General features: G+C 41.3%; 1 protein-coding gene across 4 annotated transcripts; it reads left to right on the top strand.

Annotated features, from left to right (window-relative positions):
- The first annotated feature begins 163 nt into the window (after positions 1–163).
- LOC139757575 (cytochrome P450 6k1-like) lies at positions 164–19,325 on the top strand. Of its 4 annotated transcripts, none has more exons than XM_071678181.1 (3): positions 164–243; positions 11,065–11,248; positions 18,585–19,325. In XM_071678181.1, exons 2-3 carry the CDS (start codon positions 11,066–11,068, stop codon positions 19,308–19,310), a joined length of 909 nt encoding a protein of 302 aa, XP_071534282.1. In that variant the 5' UTR covers positions 164–243; position 11,065; the 3' UTR covers positions 19,311–19,325. The 4 variants fall into 4 exon arrangements, with proteins under 4 accessions (XP_071534282.1, XP_071534284.1, XP_071534285.1 ...); XM_071678183.1 differs by having other exon boundaries at positions 200–262; XM_071678184.1 differs by lacking the exon at positions 164–243 and adding an exon at positions 3,864–3,984.
- The last annotated feature ends 421 nt before the right edge of the window (positions 19,326–19,746 follow it).

Below are 19,746 nucleotides of genomic sequence, written 5' to 3'. Positions count from 1 at the left end.
TTAAGATAGTGACAACGTGTAATGTCATTTTCTCTGATGATCACATTACTGTCCTGAAAACATGTGATTCAAGACCGAGACATAATCTTATCACTCTGAACTTGACCACTTGTTTTTTGTTATAGTAAATATCAGTTGGCAACTCAACAAAGCCCTTGGGTTACTTCACCAGACCCGGCCCCATGTAACGTCAGGTAGTGTTCGCCTCTGCGCATTGTGTAGTACATTGTTTTCGTAAATTGAGTAAGTATTAACAAATAGGGTGGGTAATTGTTTAATTTATGGCATGAGAAGCTTTAATGGTTTGTTTATTAACCAGAGGTAATTATTCAACTCTTGGGGAAGGCTGGGGTTCAGGGTGAATTATATTAATATCCTGCTGAGGTAATGTTTACATTATTGTCTGTTGTTATTAACCAGGGTACTGTCAAACCGTAAAACAGTTTTTACTTTGCAAGTCGGTATTCTCCATTAGACCTTCATTTTCTGATTACTTATTTACTTTACTGTTTACTCCTATATGTATGTAAACATGTGGAATACAGTTAGTTATAGTGTGATCTTGAATGCGTTGTGTTAACATAGAAACACAGTTGAGTGGATCAGGGTTGTCGCACTTTCGCCACTTGCGCAGTATAAGCAAAGATGGCATACGCAGAATCCTCTTGAATACAGACAGTCGTGTAAGACTTTATGCATACACCTACACAAATATTGTATATATATATATATATATATATATATATATATATATATATATATATATATATATATACATATATACATATATATATTTATCTATTTATTTACTCATTTATTTGATTTGTCGATGTCTCCCGCGATAGCAAGGTAGCGCAAGGAAACAGACGGAAGAATGGCCCAACCCACCCACATACACATGTTTGTGGGTTCACACGCGCAAATATACATACCTATACATCTCAACGTATACATATATATACACACACAGACCTATACATGTATTCACATATACATAATTCATATTGTCTGCCTTTATTCATTTCCATCGCCACCCCGCCACACATGAAATAACAATCCCCTCCCCCGTCATGTGCGCGAGGTAGCGCTAGGAAAAGACAACAAAGGCCACATTCATTCACACTCATTCTCTAGCTGTCATGTAATAATGCACCGAAACCACAGCTCCCTTTCCACATCCAGGCACCAGAGAACTTTCCATGGTTTACCCAAACGCTTCATATCCCCTGGTTCAATCCATTGACATCACGTCGACCACGGTATACCACATTGTTCCAAATCACTTTATTCCTTGCACGCCTTTTACCCTCCTGCATGTTCAGGCCCCGATCACTTAAAATCATTTTCACTCCATCTTTCCACCTCCAATATGGTCTCCCATTTATCCTCGTTCCCTCCACTTCTGACCCATATATCCTCTTGGCCAATCTTTCCTCACTCACTCTCTTTATATGACCAAACCATTTCAAAACACCTCTCTTCTGCTCTCTCAACCACACTCTTTTTATTACCACACATCTCTCTTACCCTTTTATTACTTACTCGATCAAACCACCTCACACCACATATTGTCCTCAAACATCCCATTTCCAGCACATCAACCCTCCTCTGCACAACTCTATCTATAGCCCACGCCTCGCAACCATATAACATTGTTGGAACCACGGTTCCTTCAAACATACCCATTTTTGCTTTCCGAGATAATGTTGTCGACTTCAACACATTCTTCAACGCTCCCAGAACTTTCGCCCCCTCCCCCACCCTATGATTCACTTCCGCTTCCATGGTTCCATCCACTGCCAAATACACTCCCAGATATCTAAAACACTTCACTTCCTCCAGTTTTTCTCCATTCAAACTTACCTCCCAGTTGATTTGTCCCTCAACCCTACTGTACCTAATAACCTTGCTATTATTCACATTTACTCTTAACTTTCTTCTTTCACACACTTTACCAAACTCAGTCACCAGCTTCTGCAGTTTCTCACACGAATCAGCCACCAGAGCTGTATCATCAGCGAACAACTGACTCACTTCCCAAGCTCTCTCATCCACAACAGACTGCATACTTGCCCCTCTTTTTGCAAAACTCTTGCATTCACCTCCTTAACAACCCCATCCATAAACAAATTAAACAACAATGGAGACATCATACATTCCTGCCGCAAACCAACATTTACTGAGAACCAATCAGTTTCCTCTCCTCCTACACGTACACATGCCTTACATCCTCGATAAAAACTTTCACTGCTTCTAACAACTTGCCTGCCACACCATATATATTCTTAATACCTTCCACAGAGCATCTCTATCAACTCTATTATATGCCTTCTCCAGATCAATAAACTCTACATACAAAGCCATTTGCTTTCTAAGTATTTCTCACATACATTTTTCAAAGCAAACACCTGATCCACACATCCTCTACCACTTCTGAAACCACACTGCTCTTCCCCAGTCTGATGCTCTGTACATGCCTTCACCCTCTCAATCAATACCCTCCCATACAATTTACCAGGAATACTCAACAAACTTAAACCTCTGTAATTTGAGCACTTACTTTTATCCACATTACCTTTGTACAATGGCACTATGCAAGAATTCCGGCAATTCATCAGGCACCTCACCATGAGTCATACATACATCAAATAACCTTACCAACCAGTCAACATTACACCCCCTATTTTTAATAAATTCCACTGCAATACCATCCAAACCTGCTGCCTTGCCGGCCCTCATCTTCCGCAAAGCTTTTACTACCTCTTCTCTGTTTACCAAATCACCCTCCCCAACCCTCTCACTTTGCAAACCACCTCGGCCAAAACACCCTATGTCTGCCACTCTATCATCAAACACATTCAACAAACCTTCAAAATTCTCACTCCATCTCCTTCTCACATCACCACTACTTGTTATCATCTCCCCATTAGCTGCCTTCATTGAAGTTCCCATTTGTTCCGTTGTCTTATGCACTTTATTTACCTCCTTCTAAAACATCTTTTTATTCTTCCTAAAATTTAATGATACTCTCTCTCCCCAACTCTCATTTGCCCTCTTTTTCACCTCTTGCACCTTTCTCTTCACCTCCTGCCTCTTTTTTTCTTTTTTTTTATATATCTCTCACTCATTTGCATTATTTCCCTGCAAAAAACGTTCAAATGCCTCTCTCTTCTCCTTCACCAATAATCTTACTTCTTCATCCCACCACTCACTACCCTTTCTAATCTGCCCACCTCCCCATGCTTCTCATGCGACAAGTATCTTTTTCGCAAGCCATCACTGACTCCCTAAATACATTCCATTCCTCCCCCACTCCCCTCACCTCCTTTGTTCTCACCTTTTTCCAATCTGTACCCAGTCTCTCCTGGTACTTTCTCACACAAGTCTCCTTCCAAACTCACTTACTCTCACCACGCTCTTCACCCCAACATTCTCTCTTCTTTTCTGAAAACCTCTACAAATCTTCACCTTCGCCTCCACAAGATTATGATCAGATATCCCTCCAGTTGCACCTCTCAGCACATTAACATAAAAAGTCTCTCTTTCGCGCGCCTATCAATAAGCACGTAATCCAATAACAGAGAAGGGGGCCAGGTGAGGATATCCCCTCAAAGGCCCAGTTCTCTGTTCTTAACGCTACCTCGCTAACGCGGGAAATGGCGAATAGTTTGAAAGAAAGAAAAAGAAATATATATATATATATATATATATATATATATATATATATATATATATATATATATATATATATATATATATTCCAAAGAGTCCACGGGGAAAATGAAACACGATAAGTTCCCAGTGGATAACCGATTGGCGCTCTGTAATCGGTTGTGACGTCACCAGATTGCTGGTCTGTTTTCCTGTCTCACCATGACTAGGCGGACTCCTGCGTTTCTCTGCCCCTTGCCACGGTCACTCCCAGCCGAACGCGTGCTCATTACTGACTCATCCTAACCTAGACAGCTTCTCCCCTTTGGTTCGGTATGTCCATTGTCCCCAAGCGTAGCTATAAAGTCAGACTGAGAGAACTTTTCAAAATTATGACGATATCTCTATCGTATATTTCTTGCCATCACCCACCAATATTGTTTGAGCTTGTTATATCTTGTACGTTTCTTACAGCAAATGTGTATGAATATTCGATACTTGTGTGAGTTTAAGGACGCATAACTGACGCGCATAGTTAACCTTAATGAATTATATTGTTGACCAACCTTATCAGTATGATTGCCGCGCCAGAGATAAGTTGTGTTTGGTATGTTTCATGTGTAGGTTGTCAGAAGAGCCTGATCTTTAGCCAGAACTGGACTAGTGAATGTGAGAAGTCGTAGAATGAAAGGTGTACCACACCCTCTGTCTCGACGTGAGGAGACTCGTGCACAACTCTGACCAAGCACTTTCAGTTACCAAGGTCATGGTGGGGATTCATGTGTACCTCAGGACTTAGGTCTACGACTCTCCAAACACTAGCGGGTAAGGCCACCTCCCATTTTTAAGTAGGACTCGCATCATGGATGTTATATAAGATCTCCCGACACCTCTCCATGACAACTACATATTTTTCACTTCTCCTGCCCATAGCTTGTTATATTGCTGGATTTGTATCTTATTCACCTAATCAATATGTGTGTTGTTGATATGCCCATCTCACGTTAGTAATTCTCTTAAATTCTTTATTTTCTCTACCGCTTCTCTCTCAGTATCTTTATCTCAATCATATCCTCTCTAAATTCATTCTCCCTCTAAAACCAAGTGTTGGGAAATACATCCCCAATGCATACATTGCTCGCATTTTCTAATTCGTGTAAACGTGATCCACATGAGTCATACAATGTTACAATAGGCAGCATCACATCCTTCAACAAACTACATCACACCAGGTTTAGCTCCATGTATAAGGGTGGCTAAACCACTTAAGTTACGACCGCAAAGGATAGTCGTTCACCCATTATTCAAACAGGCGCAGAGGAACTGGGGGTCACTCACTGGCTACTAGCAGACGAGGTTGTCTTTGGCATAATCAAATTGTGTGTGTGTGTGTGTGTGTGTGTGTGTGTGTGTGTGTGTGTGTGTGATAACTACATGATGATGAAGGTGAGGATCTTGAAACTTTATTACACCTGATTAGGATCATTTTTAAGTTTGCTGGTGTTCATGTGAAATTACCCATCCATAGTCACCCATCTGCACTTTATGGGGAGGGAATTTTACCCTCGAGAGGCCCCATCTTTTGGACATTCTCTTCTATCAAACAACTTAGATTTATGTAAGCTGTCTTCATTAACCATGTCCTCAGCCACTACATTCCAGTCATCCTCCTCTCTTATGCGATAAAAGTACGCTTATCCATCTTTCTTAACAAGCTTCTTTTCTAATTTCATGTTAATCCCCATTTTGTTCTGTCCCTACGTCTCCCGAAGAATTAGTCACTGTTTAAGTCATCGCTGTTTTGAAAACGTGAAGGTTTTGATCGTGTCATCCTTTTTATCTATCAAATCTAAGGCCTTTAGCCTTTACCTCCCTGCAACTCGTATCTTTTTGGTACAATCTTTGTAACTCTACTGTGGACCTTCTCTACGGGCTCTTTGTTGTTTATGAATGGTGACCAAAGTTGAGAATCATATAGTTTTGGCCATATGTATGATATGAAAAAAATCCTGAATACTTCCCTGTCCATGATTCTGAATGCATTTCTAACGTTCTCCTAATGTGGGACTTTGTCGGGAGGTTAGGGACGACGTCGACCCAAACTCGTCCTCACACATTCCTGCACCTTATTTGCCACTGAACCATTTCGAGGTTTGTTTTCCAGTGATCATCCACCTTCATTACATTGACTTGGGTTGAAGCTCATCAGCCAAGTATCAGGCCAACTTTGAAGTCTGTCAAGGTCCCTTTATGAGTTGATGCAATCCTCCACGTTTTCCATCTCTCATGACCTTTGCCTCAATCTGCAATCATATTCAGGGAGAAGTCCATACCTGCTGGCTAGTCCTTCGTATACATCGAAAAGAGTAACGTGTGTGTGTGTGTGTGTGTGTGTGTGTGTGTGTGTGTGTGCGTGTGTGTGTGTGTGTGTGTGTGTGTGTGTGAGTGTGATTACAATTCATGTGTTGAGAGGAGAGAGAGTTTTACACTTGTGCTGCCCTCTCACTTGACTTTGTATACGTATATCATGTCTTTACTCCTATGTACAACCGCCTTTACTTCTAACTGGGACTGTCAGCATTGCCAGTCCTCTCTTTCCGTGAGATGTGAACCCAAGTAGTATCATTTCAAGCCACTTCTAAGCTTCAGTTGTCCGAGGGTTTGGTTATCATTTCGTGGTCGTTAATAGTATCCGCAACGTCTTGATATATGTGGCGTTAACTTCGGTTTCAATAAACTAGTAACAAGCTATTGCCACGTCACTTATCCCTCTCCGTGGCGTGTGAACCCTGAGTTCGGAGCCAAACGAGGGTAAACAGATACATGTTTTGAATTTAGGCAGTGATTCTTCCTTTGGTGTTACCTTGAACCAAGTAGGAAAATGATAGAATTTCATAAATGGAAGTAGCTTATATTAAAGACTAATGACAGATGACATTCCCCAGTCCTTGATAATCATCGAACTGTCAGAGTTGGAATCGTCATGAGCGGTGTTGGTGGAAGGGTGAGGGTGATGGGAGGGAAAACGTGAAGTGTGATGTGTCTGATAATCCTTGCTCGAAGCAGTGGAATGAAGACGTTGGCACATAAATAAAAAAATGTCTTGAGATGACTTCAGTGACATTATGGAGTAACTTTTGCGCAGGATGCCTATTTTTTTTCATTTATTTAGTATCTTTCTGTAAAAACGTTACGTGTTTATACAGTTCTTATAAATGTTACATTCATTACGCAGACTTCGTTGGTTTCCTGTAATGATGAACTTGTGGCGGGGAATCCATAAGTGAGAAGCATAACACAATATAAGACGTCAGGAAAAAATGAGGCCAATGGTAGGCTTTTTTCACTGAGTGTGGCGTGAGTGTGGTGGGTGTGACGCTCTGTGGTGTTTGCTTTGTGGTCACTGCGGGATCAAGTCAAATATTAGCTCGTCGCCATGAGTGAGTCATACAGATATCAAACTTGGCATTGGTCGATAAGATCACCTTGCCAATGTCATCATGCTCAGCTTACAATGTGAATAATAAATGAGAAAATGGCACATTGTCCATTATCTGGCAACCGGCATTTTGTTACACATTCATTTTACCAGTTTATTGAATTTACCTTAAGCGATGCTAATTCATGATCTCTTACTTAACTCAGCATAACATTAAAATCGTTAGGTGAGGTCGTGTGAATCACGTTTCTTAACATGCACCGGCAAACATTTTCCTTTTCTAGGTATTGTGTGTGTGTGTGTGTTGTGTGTGTGTGTGTGTGTGTGTGTGTGTGTGTGTGCCACAGGAACTACGGATTCTGGGACGAGCAGGTTGAACATGGAGGGTGATTCCCTAGTAAAAGCTAGACGTTGTCTGGAGGGCCAGTTCTAAGGATGTAGTCCCTGGTATGAGCGGGGTGGGCTTGGAAAGGACCGTCCCTGCCAAATAGTCCCTTTTATGAGTAGGGTGGACCGAAAGGGAAAGCCCTTGGCATGCGATGCTAGATATGAGTGAGGTGGGACAGCAGGTGTAGTCTCTGGCACACAGTATGGCATATGCTCAACCAAGGTCATATACTAAGGACATTCTATTGCTTCGAGAAGGAACTGGATGAAATCGTCCCACATGTTATACGGTGAGACGTGATAACGGAGTTGGATACTGATGACCTTGAGCAAATTATGCAGATTTCAGTCCATCAGAACCGCTCTCACAACACTGACCTACTTTCCTCTCTAAATCCTACAAGGTATAGTTGCACAATGTCACTTCCCGGTAGTTTAATCTCACCAGACACTTGTAAACGTCTCTTTGCTCATCCGGAATTCCTCCTCCTACTCTCGCCTTCAAGCGCCAATATTGCCAATTTGATAGCACTGATTGGACAAACTCGTAAGGTTCTTTTTAATTCTCTCTGGAAATATTTCTACATTTTCTCTGATGAGGTTTCTGTTTCAGTTGAGAGTATATTGCTGTTGCGAGAGCTGAGGCAACAGAGGTATAAATTCATTTGAAAATATTTGGGAGGGTATTGATTGAGAGGGTAAAGACAAGTAGAGAGCATCAGACTGGGGAAGAGCAGTGTGGTTTCAGAAGTGGTAGAGGGTGTGTGGATCAGGTGCTTGCTTTGAAGAATGTAGGTGAGAAATACTCAGAAAAACAGATGGATTTGTATGTAGCATTTATGCATCTGGAGAAAGCATATGGTAGGGTCGATAGAGATGCTTTGTGGAAAGTATCAAGAGTATATGGTGTGGGAGATAAGTTGTTAGGAGCAGTGAAAAGTTTTTACCAAGGATGTAAGGCATGACGAGTAGGAAGAGAGGAAAGTGATTGGTTTTCAGTGAATGTCAGTTTGCGTCAGGGGTGCGTGATGTTTCCATAGTTGTTTAATTTGTTTATGGATGGGGTAGTTAGGCAGGTGGATGCAAGAGTTTTTGAGAGAAGGACAAGTATGTAGTCTGTTGTGGATGAGAGGGCTTGGGAAGTGAGTCTGTTGTTGTTCACTGATGATACAGCGCTGGTAGCTGATTCGGGTGAGAAACTGCACAAGCTGATGACTAGTCGAGTTTGGTAAAGTGTGTGAAAGAAGAAAGTTGAGAGTAAATGTGAATAAGTGCAAGGTTATTAGATTAGTAGGGTTCAGGCACAAGTTAATCAGGAAGTAGGTTTGAATAGAGAAAAATTGGAGGAAATGACGTGTTTTAGATATCTGGGAGTGGATTTGGCAGTGGATGGAACTATGGAAGCGGAAGTGAGTCACAGGGTGGGAGAGGGGGCGAAGGTTCTGGGAGCGTTGAAGAATGTGTGGAAGGCGAGAACGGTTTCTCAGAGAGCAAAAATGGGTATGTTTGAAGAAATAGTGGTTCCAACAATGTTATACAGCTGCGAGGCAGGGGCTATAGAAAGGGTTGTGCGGAGGAGGGTGGATGTGTTGGAAATGAAATGTTTCAGGACAACATGTAGTGTGAGGTGGTTTGATGGAGTAAGTAACGAAAGGGTAAGAAAGATGTGTAACAATAAGTAGAGTGTGATTGAGAGAGCAGAAGAGGTTGTGTTGAAATGGTTTGGTCACATGGAGAGAATGAGTAAAGAAGGGTTGACAAAGAGGAAGTATGTGTCAGAGGTGGAGAAGTGGGAGATCAAATTGGAGGTGGAAAGATGGAGTGAAAAAGATTTTGAGCGATCGGGACCTGAACATAGATGAAGAAGAAAGGCGTGCAAGGAATAGAGTGAATTGGAACGATGTGATACACCGGGGTCGACGTGCTGTCAATGGGTTGAACCAGAGCATGTGAAAAGCGTCTGGAGTATACCATGGAAAGTTTTTTGGGGCCTGGATGTGGAAAGGGAGTTGCAGTTTCGGTGCATTATTACATGACAGCTGGAGACTGAATGTGAACAAGTGTGGCCTATTTTGTCTTTTCTTAGCGATATCTCTCGCGCGCGCGGGAGGGGGGGGGGGGATGCTATTTCATGTGTGGCGGGATGGCGACGAGGAAGGATGAATGCAGCAAGTATAAATATGTGCATGTGTATATATGTATATTCCTATGTATGTATATGTGTGTATACTTTAAAATGTATAGGTATGTATATGTGCGTATGTGCGCATTTATGTATATACATGTGTATGTGGATTGGTTTGGGCCATTCTTTCATCTGTTTCCTTGCGCTACCTCGCCAAAGCCTGAGACGGCGATTAAGTATAATGTAATATATGTACAAGGATTGCGTCGTACACAAAAGATTTAATGCTAGCACGTCATGCGAGGATCTAGCTCTGCATATCTGATAATAGTCGAGTTCAAAGAAACCTCATGGAGTCGGTTCTGTTTCTTTGTTTTATCATTATTACACCCGTTTTTGTTCCAGGGAACAAACTGAAGTGTATACAGGTGTGTGATGAAGTTTTTTTTTATGAAAGTGGGTGATTTTCTGGACGCGTTTTCTTGCTCTCTCTCTCTCTCTCTCTCTCTCTCTCTCTCTCTCTCTCTCTCTCTCTCTCTCTCTCTCTCTCTCTCTCGACCATCTATCTTTCACTTATGTACTTGTTTCAATGAGATTCTTTTTTTTTTATCCAAATCTTTAATTAAAAGAAATAGAGAATTTGCCTACCAGCTATTAGATTTCCTGAGCCAGGTTTCTTTTTACTTCGACCAAACATGTTCAGCCTTACGCTTGTCCTCTGACGCAATAGGACTTTTATGTGTGCCACAGACATCCTTAATCGTTTTCTTTCCATTTCCGCTCATAACTGCCCTAAATCTATATTGAGAGCGCTGAATAGCTTAAGAAACTCCAGTGTTTGGCTAATAAGCTTAGGATATGAAAAACTAATCTTCGTTCAACTCAAACTTATGATCTACCTTGGCAACATATGTGCCTATTATTACTCCCAGTGTAGTGGAATACTACATTTAACACACTGGAGATCAGCAATATACAACTGCTTTATCGCATATTTAATCACCACAAATAGAACTGAGGTCAAACCAGGTCAAGCTTTCTTGCGATATTATATGGCAGCGATGTTTGTTGGATAACTAAGGTAGACAATCAGAAGGGCTGTATATGTTGACATATCACGCCCTTTTACCTGTTTTAGGTAATCCTGCATAGCAGAACAGCTTTTACGTCCAGACAAATGAAAGCGTTTCCATGCATAGAGAACAGTTGCATATGTACAGCACATGGCCACAATGAACAACCAGGCAGAACTTTAAAGTTATCTCCAACATAACAAGAGCACAGCGTAACACAAAAACCCATCATCGCTTGCCATGTAATTAATCACTCCATATAACACTATATATTTTTTTTTCTCAGCGTTGCATACTTTGGACTTGAGGATGTATGTAAAAAGGATGAACATTAGTAAGTGGAATTTTCCAACATTACTGCCCTAACGCCTCAAACATTTTTCTTCCAGGATGGGCGTGGAGACGTGGTTGTTGTTGGTGAGCGTTGTGGTGTTAGCGTTGTGGGCGTACTCCAGGTGGCGCCTCAGCTATTGGTCCTCCAGGGGAATAACAGCCCCGCCTGCCCTCCCATTCCTGGGCCACGCACACAAGATATTTTCCAAAACTCAAGGACGATGGGTGTTTGATGATGAGGTAAGCAGTTTCCTCCACGAGTTTCAAGGATACATGGCCTTGACATGTGACGTCAAACGTCATATAGGCTACAGCAACATTACCATCAGAAGGATCAGAGAAAGTATTTATCACTTTAATCTTCGTACATAAATTTTTCTTGCATTTTTTCACATTTTTTTGCTGATAAACTTAACCTGTGTTGTATTCTAGAATATCTATCGACATATTACTCTTATATTTAATGCTAGGTTACCTAGCGGCAGCACCATCATAGGAATTCTGGAACAAGCGAAATTCACCCAAAGATTAGGAATACACTGAAAAGGGGAAGATTACGAAGTCCCGAAGAATTAAGCTACAAAGCTTTGACGTAATGAGCCACACAGATCCCTGGGTAAACTACATTTATCAGCCTTTACTCACACGTGGTGAACGTACCTAATGTTTCGGTAAAAGACGAGTAAACCTTAAGCTGAAGGATTGGCTTTCTTTACAATTACGTAACATGTCATGAAATTTACGTAAGGTCATTTTGGAATAGTCCTTAGAAACAAACTTTTTCTTGGTGCACCGCTACCCTCATATGAGGAGTCCCTAACAGTTTAACCTGATAACGTTACTACATCTGCCCATAAACAAAAGGGATGGGAATTGTTATATTAACATAGCCTTTGGGACTACAACATTAAAAGATAAGGACACTCGCACCAGTTGATGTTGAGGTATTGCAGGTTTTATAATATGAAGTGACTTGAGTTAGATAAACGAGGAGAGCCATTTCTGCAAGTGGAAATAGTACGAGGATAATAATTCTATGATCAGTTAAATTTAGATTTGTTACAAGTTCATCAAATTAGCTAATATGTCACGCTTCTTGATCATACAGTAAACCATCTGAAATTGTAAGAGTGATTAATTCAAAAGTCGATCGACAGTGTTTCTGAAGTAATTTCGATGCATGTTTATATCGTCTACTAACTCACCTTATCCAGTTGAACAGTATGTTGAGTCAACCTGGCGTGTGAATCCTTCTGACCGTATTTCTGTTATATGCTTTTACTCATGCTTACGGGCGTCTCCTTTTGTCTCTAGGGCTACTAACAGCTGAAGAACCGTCCCTCCAAGACTTGAAAAAGAAAAAAAAATCTTTCCGTGCGCCTGCGTCTCCCATTTGCACTATGAGCAGGAAATTGTGCCAAAACTTGTGATACTATACATGCAATCTCTGCTAACTTCCATTTCAACCGCTACTTTAAATGTTATAAAGAAGGAGTACTATTATGTTCAGATTACAGTTGCTCAGTCTTGTCTGTGATTGGTCTGATGAAGGATTACTTTAAACCTCCTGAGCTTGGACCTGTCCGTCACACTGTATCCAGTTGTTACTGCGTCCTGAATTGAGGCAACACCCAAAGCTTTCAATCTGTCAGATGTCTTAGGCGGTAGTGCCGTCACCAACCCTGGCGGCAAAAAAAGATGTAGCGGGAAAACCATGCTGGACCTGTCGAGTGAACATGCACGTTAGTTATAGCAAGGATGTAGGTCTAGACGTAGGTTATGAAAATGTTTCAAGTATCATGCCAAGAGTTGGGTATCACTTTGTTTATTATTACGGGGACCTCCGGACTAGCCTCAAGATCTTCATTTTTCTCATCATATTTAAGTAAACTAAGATGGTCGGTATGTTCCTCTTGAACGTCTTGAATATTAAGATATCCTCTTATGTGCTAAATACCTTATACGGTTCTGTGAATTGTGATGCTAACATAAGGTGGGGCCAGTCTGGAACATTATTAGACATGATGTGAACAATAGCTTGTGTGTTGTGTTTGTAACAATGATGGTAGCGTTATTATTCCACAAAGTTGCCGACACTGATACCAATATTGTTGCGATGTTGTGAATCCAGTGGAAGTAATATATTTTGATTGCAGTGTTATCAACCATGTTTTGACGCATCCACGAACATATTGGCAACATTGCAATTAGGTACGCTGTTGGAAACGTACAACTGTGTCCTGTTGATGAGCTTAATGTCAGTAGCATTAGCTGGCTTTGGTGCAAACTGTTGACAGCTTTGTTCGTAACACTGTTGCGTTGGTTTAGACATGCCTATGTTCGACATTTTTCCAAACACTGTTGGCAGCTTTTGTTGGAAATGTTTACAGCTATGTTCCTAACACTGTTCCGTTGGTGGGGACGTGACTCTCAGCACTTTTAGTCACACATTTACCAACACATTACAGTGTTTGTATATGGTGTGGCCCCACATTTTCGATCTGGCTTGTGTAAGGCTGAAGTTCTTCAACATCGCCAAATTGCCTTTTTTGATCTGACTAGGTCCAGCTAGCTTGTTTTCAACTTAACGGAACTGTCAAATTGCTCCTACAGTTAGTACTACGTTCTGTTTACGTTGATGATGTGTGAGTTGTGTACATGAGAACTATTTTGCTGTAAGGTTGTCACCATCATATGTTGTTCGTCGTCTGGAGATAAATATGTCAAAAGAAAACATTTTGTTAAAGCCTTATAACCAGGACTTACTATGGTATGGTAAGAGGCATTAATGTCACCTTGTACATCTGAGATACATTCAACTCTCTGACTGTTTTGAAAATCAGTAGTTATTCCAGTTCCCTAACAGCATGCATTTCAACTTCTCTGCTAACCCAATCGCCACCGGGTGGTAAGCTGTAATACATAGTCCTTTTTTCACTGTGTTTTACTCATAACTCTTCTCTGAAGTTATCATTCAAATGTCTGCCACTGTCAGTGCAGTGTGGCGATCCAGAATGTTGTCAATGAATTCCTCAATGACTGATTTTGCGGTTTTGTCATGGAATGGGACTGGTTTACATTCTGGAGTAAATGCATCAGTCATGACGAGCAAGTTTCTATCACCTTGGCGAGTTTGAGACAACCCTGATGGTACAGCCGTTGAAACGCTCCCCCGTAGTTCTGTGGTTTCCTGGTATGTCAATACCTTGCCTTTATGCTGAGTACATGTAGGACGTCTCCCCACAACGTGTGCAGTTTGCTTTACCATCCATGCTCAATACACCTGTCCTTACCAAAGTGAGCTGCTTGCGGAGTATCATCAATCAAAACCTGAATCTGTGGCACGAAGCTAAGTGGTACAACTAACGACAGATGTGAGCGAACCGGTACATATAGTTTCACATCTCTACAAAATATCATCCTGTAAGTGGAACTCCCGAGTTGGGACTAGAAGCTTAATTGTCAAAACTAGAAGTTTCGTTACGTAAGTATTTTATTACTGTAATTTTCTGCATCGAAGGCATGGTACTCGGTAAGTGAAGCTTCACTCCGCGTTAAGGCATCTCCTAATAAATTCTGCTTCCCAACCATATATCCGAAAGTTCAACAGAAAACCTGAACTAACTAGTAAATCTGCCAACTGGTTTTCGATTTCGATATAGCATACCACTGATAGGTGGTCAGTGTATACGTGGACTGAGCAGTAATAGATAATTTCGAGATAATTAAGTACTTATGCCATGCAAGTGAATAATTCCTTTCTGCTTCGTATAAAGTTCAACTGCCGTATGTTATAGGTGTGAGCGTCTTGCTATTCCCTGTATGAATGCTACTCCAGTTCCCTCGGCACTTGCATCAGTTGATAAAAAAAGAATGAATGCTGAAGATCAGCGAACACCGAGATAGATAGATGCAGAAATGAGTGCCTGGTTAAATGTGACCATCGCATATTGTTGTACAGAAGAAAAAGTGTATCTTTCCTCTGTAATAGGTTAGGGGGGTGAAGACTGAAACCCTGCACGAAACATCCACAATAACCAGCTATTGCTATAAATGATCGGATCTCATCAGTGTTTCAAGGTTCGGTGAATTATGTTACTGTCTCTACCTTCTCATAATCTGAGGAAACTCCTCTCACGTTCAGTACTTGTCCAAGGCGATTTATTCTTGTATTTTAGAAGTTTCATTTGAACAGAGTTGCCCTTAGATTCGTCAGCGGTAAACTTCTTCAAGACTTCCTGTAAATTTCTCTGAGCTGGATCATCCTTCCCAATTACTGCAGTGTCATGAAAGTAGACCTAGAGGGTTTGTCTTCGAGATATCATTGTCATGAGCCTTGAAAAGGTCATGGTCGAAGATCTTAATGCAAAATGCATCCTTGTAAACTCCCAGTGCTTTATAAGAGTGCCGCACGTAGTTAGTGAAAGCGTCATCCAGAGGTATTTGCCAAAATCCGTGTAACAAATCTAAGGAGGAAGATATTACCTCATAGATTCTGGAGAAGGGTCTGTTCGGTCGGGTACTAGGAATCAATATGGGACGGTAGCTTTATTAAACTGTTTATAGTCTTATCACTAATCCCCAAGGTAAGTGGGGTGTTCCACGGGGAGCTATTAGGTTGAATATATCTTCTGAACATTCATCAGCTGCCTGTCGTTGGGAATGTGATAGACGTAAAGCAGGGACGTATGCATAGGGTGCAAAGGTATGGAAGGGGAAATATGAGTTAATCCTAATGCTTTCCCCTTTAAAGCTAAAGGATTACTATAATTATTCTATATATTTAGCATTTCTGGTGTATACTGCATTAATTCTACATTAACTGCAACATTAGCCTTGGAGTGTAGGAGACTGTTTCGAGGAGGTAACTTGATTCAAATAGACTATATCCTCTCTGTTGACTTGCAACTCCTGTGACAGATGCTTGAAATATGGACAAGTCAACTATATAATGCCCTATAGACATGAGAAGGCCCTGTGTCGGTCTACTGGCCAGGTTGAAAGAGAAAATTCCATGTTCCGTCTCACGGAGTTTGGGTTCTATAGAGATTCGTCTTATTCTTCTTCGCGTCCACTTGTCCGGCATTAGCAAGTGTCACTTCTTTCGTCATCCTATTTGCAAACGTCTTTACGTCATGAGTGTCTCCTTTTAGTGTCTCACGTTGATCATAACTAGTTATGTTTTAACTCTTGCTTCACATTTACGACAGTGGGTAAATAACACATTAGATATGAATGACTTGAGGTGCTTGTTTTCTCTCTGGTTGTACAGGAGGGAAAATCTAGAGAAGTTCGATGGGCAATATAATTCTCAACAATTTATTGCATGAATTAACACAGGAACATTACATACCTGAACGATTATGATTAATTCTTGAGGTTTAGTTTCCACTTTAAAACCTCGCATAAAACTGAAACCCATACATTCCTTGAATTTGACCTGTTCCACTATGAAGCACTTCATATTTATGGTCTTGTTTGGTAAATGTCATCTACGTGACACATGACTTATTATCCTCAAAGGATGCTCAAAAACCCTAGTTTTATGATATGTAATCACATTCTTGCGTGATCCATTTGGTAATCTTTTGATACATTTCAGTTCAATCATGTTGGCTTTTGATCCAATGTCTGTATAGACTTTAACAGACATTCCATTGAGTTTTGCTCCAAATTACGACCATGTGGACGCACACAGGGTTAAGCTCTAACTCTCATCTTTCGCACATTGATTTTCTACTAACTCACAGGGCTTTTACAAAATTAAAAGAACCTAGCTGTCCGATGTCAGTCTGTTGTTGATGCAACTCTACGCTGATGGAATTTGAGTCTGATTTGGAACTCCCCGCTGCGTTATGGTGTGGTTTGGTTCACTGATTTGTATAAGAGTAGTCAGCATCTACATGGACCCAATAGGGAGGTGGTGCTTTCCTTTCTCTATCGGCTTTGTAGATCTCCTTTGACTAGCGTGTGCTTGAAGCTTGTTGCGGTCTTTCTATAGAAAGAACATTATTTCTGCAAGGACTTTGTTGTATGGGTTTACGGTTCACCACGTGCAGACGGATAATCTGCCAAGTATAGGACTGGGAGGTTTGTAGTGTCCCATTTACTTGGTGAAAACATTTGTGGTGGAGAGCATTGTTGGGAAGGATACGAATGCAGGGTAAATCTGAGGTTAGGGTAGGGTATATTGGTTTCTGCGTCCTTTGGAATAGTAGGAGTATAAGTGGGTTGAAAGGCCAGAAGGAAACATTTACAGTAGGTATTATGATTGTAACATTTGGATATCTAAGATTTTAGATGAGAATATGGGGTGCCTGACATGACAGCCCCTTCGTATAAGACCTCTTCCCTCACTTCTGGTGGAGGTGTATTCGGTACCAATGGCAACCATGGGATTCAGTGAAAGTCCCTAACCTGTCAAGATTTAAGCATATCGTGCCCAGTAATGCCAGCTTTGATCCGTTTCCTGAGCTGTCACTCTTATACAGACATATAGCGGTAATAATTTTTCCTCATCACTAGCTTCTATCAGGAACGTCTCCAAAACTACTGCTGTTGCATCTTACCTCTTGTCAAATTTGATAAAATCTTTCTGCAGCATAGCTTACAATGCCGTCTTGCAGTTATCTTTTTCACAGCCACCGAGTGTGTCCGTCCTTATAATCCATCAATTGTCTTAGTTTCTTTATTCAAGTCTGAAGGAATTCTGCTTCCCGCTAACGCTTGGCGTACTGTATTCCCCTTTTAACACGATGTTGGTAGTGTGTTTAAGAGCTAATGTATGAGCTACTGGTGCTGTTTGTCCGGCTGGATTAGCCATTGTTACAACACGCAAATTATACACAAACTCTTACACACAGTTATCCTGTTTGTTAAGTAAGACTCCCTGAATGCTGGCAACCCGACGTTGTTAAGTCTGTCAGATGATCAGCGTGTGTAGCGATGCCAGCAGGGTGCGATGCGTTCGGGGTCCACCTCACCCAGGAGACATAGGGTGGTGCGTGATATGATGATGTCGTCGATGACGTAGTTCTTGTAATGACGTGCTGGCTTTGGTCTAAGTATTGTATTTCGTATTGGAAATATTTGTATCCCAGTGTTGGCCATCAAAATTAGATATATAGGACTTGGGTAGTAACAAGGGATATAAGCCCCTGAGAAACGGGGGAATTTCGTCAGCTCTCTCTCTGTTTTTTGGCTGTCGATGACTATGAATGAACAAGACCAAGAGCCTGCGTGAGGATTGAATCTAAAGGAAGTGTTCAAGGTTTTTAATGTGGTTTTTGACCTGGTTTTGACTTCCGTCTTGTTTTACGGAAAACCAGACTGTATTGCATACACAAACATTCTAATTTCCATGACTAACACCTAAATCTGTATCACAGTATTAAACCCCAATGGTTATATATCCTCTCATTTTATTGATATATGATAACATTATTCCATCCTTGGTCACCATTCAGTTAATGGAGATTACTTCGGTTTTTCCTTGCTTTTCGTATGTAATAGATTTTACTGTGCATCAGTTATCTGGGTTGTCTTTATATTTTGATTATGTCTTTATTTCATAAAGGTCTACACCAAGTATGGAGGGTCAACCTTCTGCGGGACGTATGAAATGCACAGACCAGTCTTGATGATCGGTGACCCAGACCTCATCAAGCATATTCTTGTTAAGGACTTCGACCACTTCGTGGACCGTCGGACAATGAAGATGCAACACGAGTCTGATAAGATAATTAATGAGGTGTTGGTTATGAAGACGGGAGAAGAGTGGAAGTCTCTACGATCCATTATGTCGCCAGCATTTACTTCGGGGAAGATACGGGGTATGTTCCCTCTAGTGTGTGACATTGCCGACGTCCTCGTGTCTTTCTCACTTAAACAGGCAGCTACACAGCCATACGTTGATATGAAGGACTACTTCGGACGGTTCACTATGGACACCATCGCCTCTTGTGCCTTTGGAATTGAATGTAACTCTTTCAAAGACGTCAATGCAGATTTTCCAAACAAGGCTGCAGCTTTCTTTTCCATGTCTCAGTGGAGATTCTTGAAATTTTTGATGTTTCTAACCTTCCCAAGTTTATGTAGAGTTCTGAAAATTCGTTTCAACCCTCCCGAGATGGACTTTTTTGAGGAAGTGGCTCGCGAGACAGTTGCAGCCAGGGAGAAGGGTCATAAACGTGGAGACTTCCTTGATCTGTTGATGGAGGCTCGTGACAACCAGAACTCACCCAACAACAAGAGAAAAGGTAAGCATTGCTTGATGAGCTGCAGAACATTTGCTTGTCCATAAATCCGTTTGACTTAAACTTTCTTGGCATGTGTATGTGTATGTCAATCATCGTCCCTGTACGTAAGTATGAGAAAGATGATAATGCAGCTATCCAGATCATCTCCTTCTCCCTGGTCTGCCTTCTTTCTTAACTCCTGTATCCTCCGTGTGACTTCCTGCCGCTTTCTCTTTTCATCTCCCGCGTAGTTGCAAATAAGTGTTTGGTTGAGGGAGTGATCAGCAAATTTCCAAGATGATCAGTTGTTTTGGAAGAGGGTTATAACTAAAAAAAGACAAAAGAGAGCGAATGGGATCATATGTGAAGGGGACAAATACAGAAGTGGTAACCACATGCAGATATGAGGTGAAGAGGAGACGGAGTAAACAGTTAGAAGAATTGTTTAATGTGTTCAGTGATAGCGCAGCGGATGTGGGATGTTTTGGAGGTAGAGCTCTG

This window comes from Panulirus ornatus, chromosome 27 (genome assembly GCF_036320965.1).
Source record: "Panulirus ornatus isolate Po-2019 chromosome 27, ASM3632096v1, whole genome shotgun sequence".
In the NCBI taxonomy this organism is placed as follows: domain Eukaryota; kingdom Metazoa; phylum Arthropoda; class Malacostraca; order Decapoda; family Palinuridae; genus Panulirus; species Panulirus ornatus.
The sequence above is the reverse complement of the archived record's forward strand: the minus strand, read 5'-3'. Positions and strand labels throughout refer to the sequence as shown.

Bases quoted from the DNA above. Each gene is read 5' to 3' on its own strand.
- LOC139757575 (XM_071678181.1), top strand. From the start codon at position 11,066: ATGGGCGTGGAGACGTGGTTGTTGTTGGTGAGCGTTGTGGTGTTAGCG. The intron at 11,249-18,584 runs GTAAGCAGTTTC...TATTTCATAAAG, and splicing joins GATGGGTGTTTGATGATGAG to GTCTACACCAAGTATGGAGG.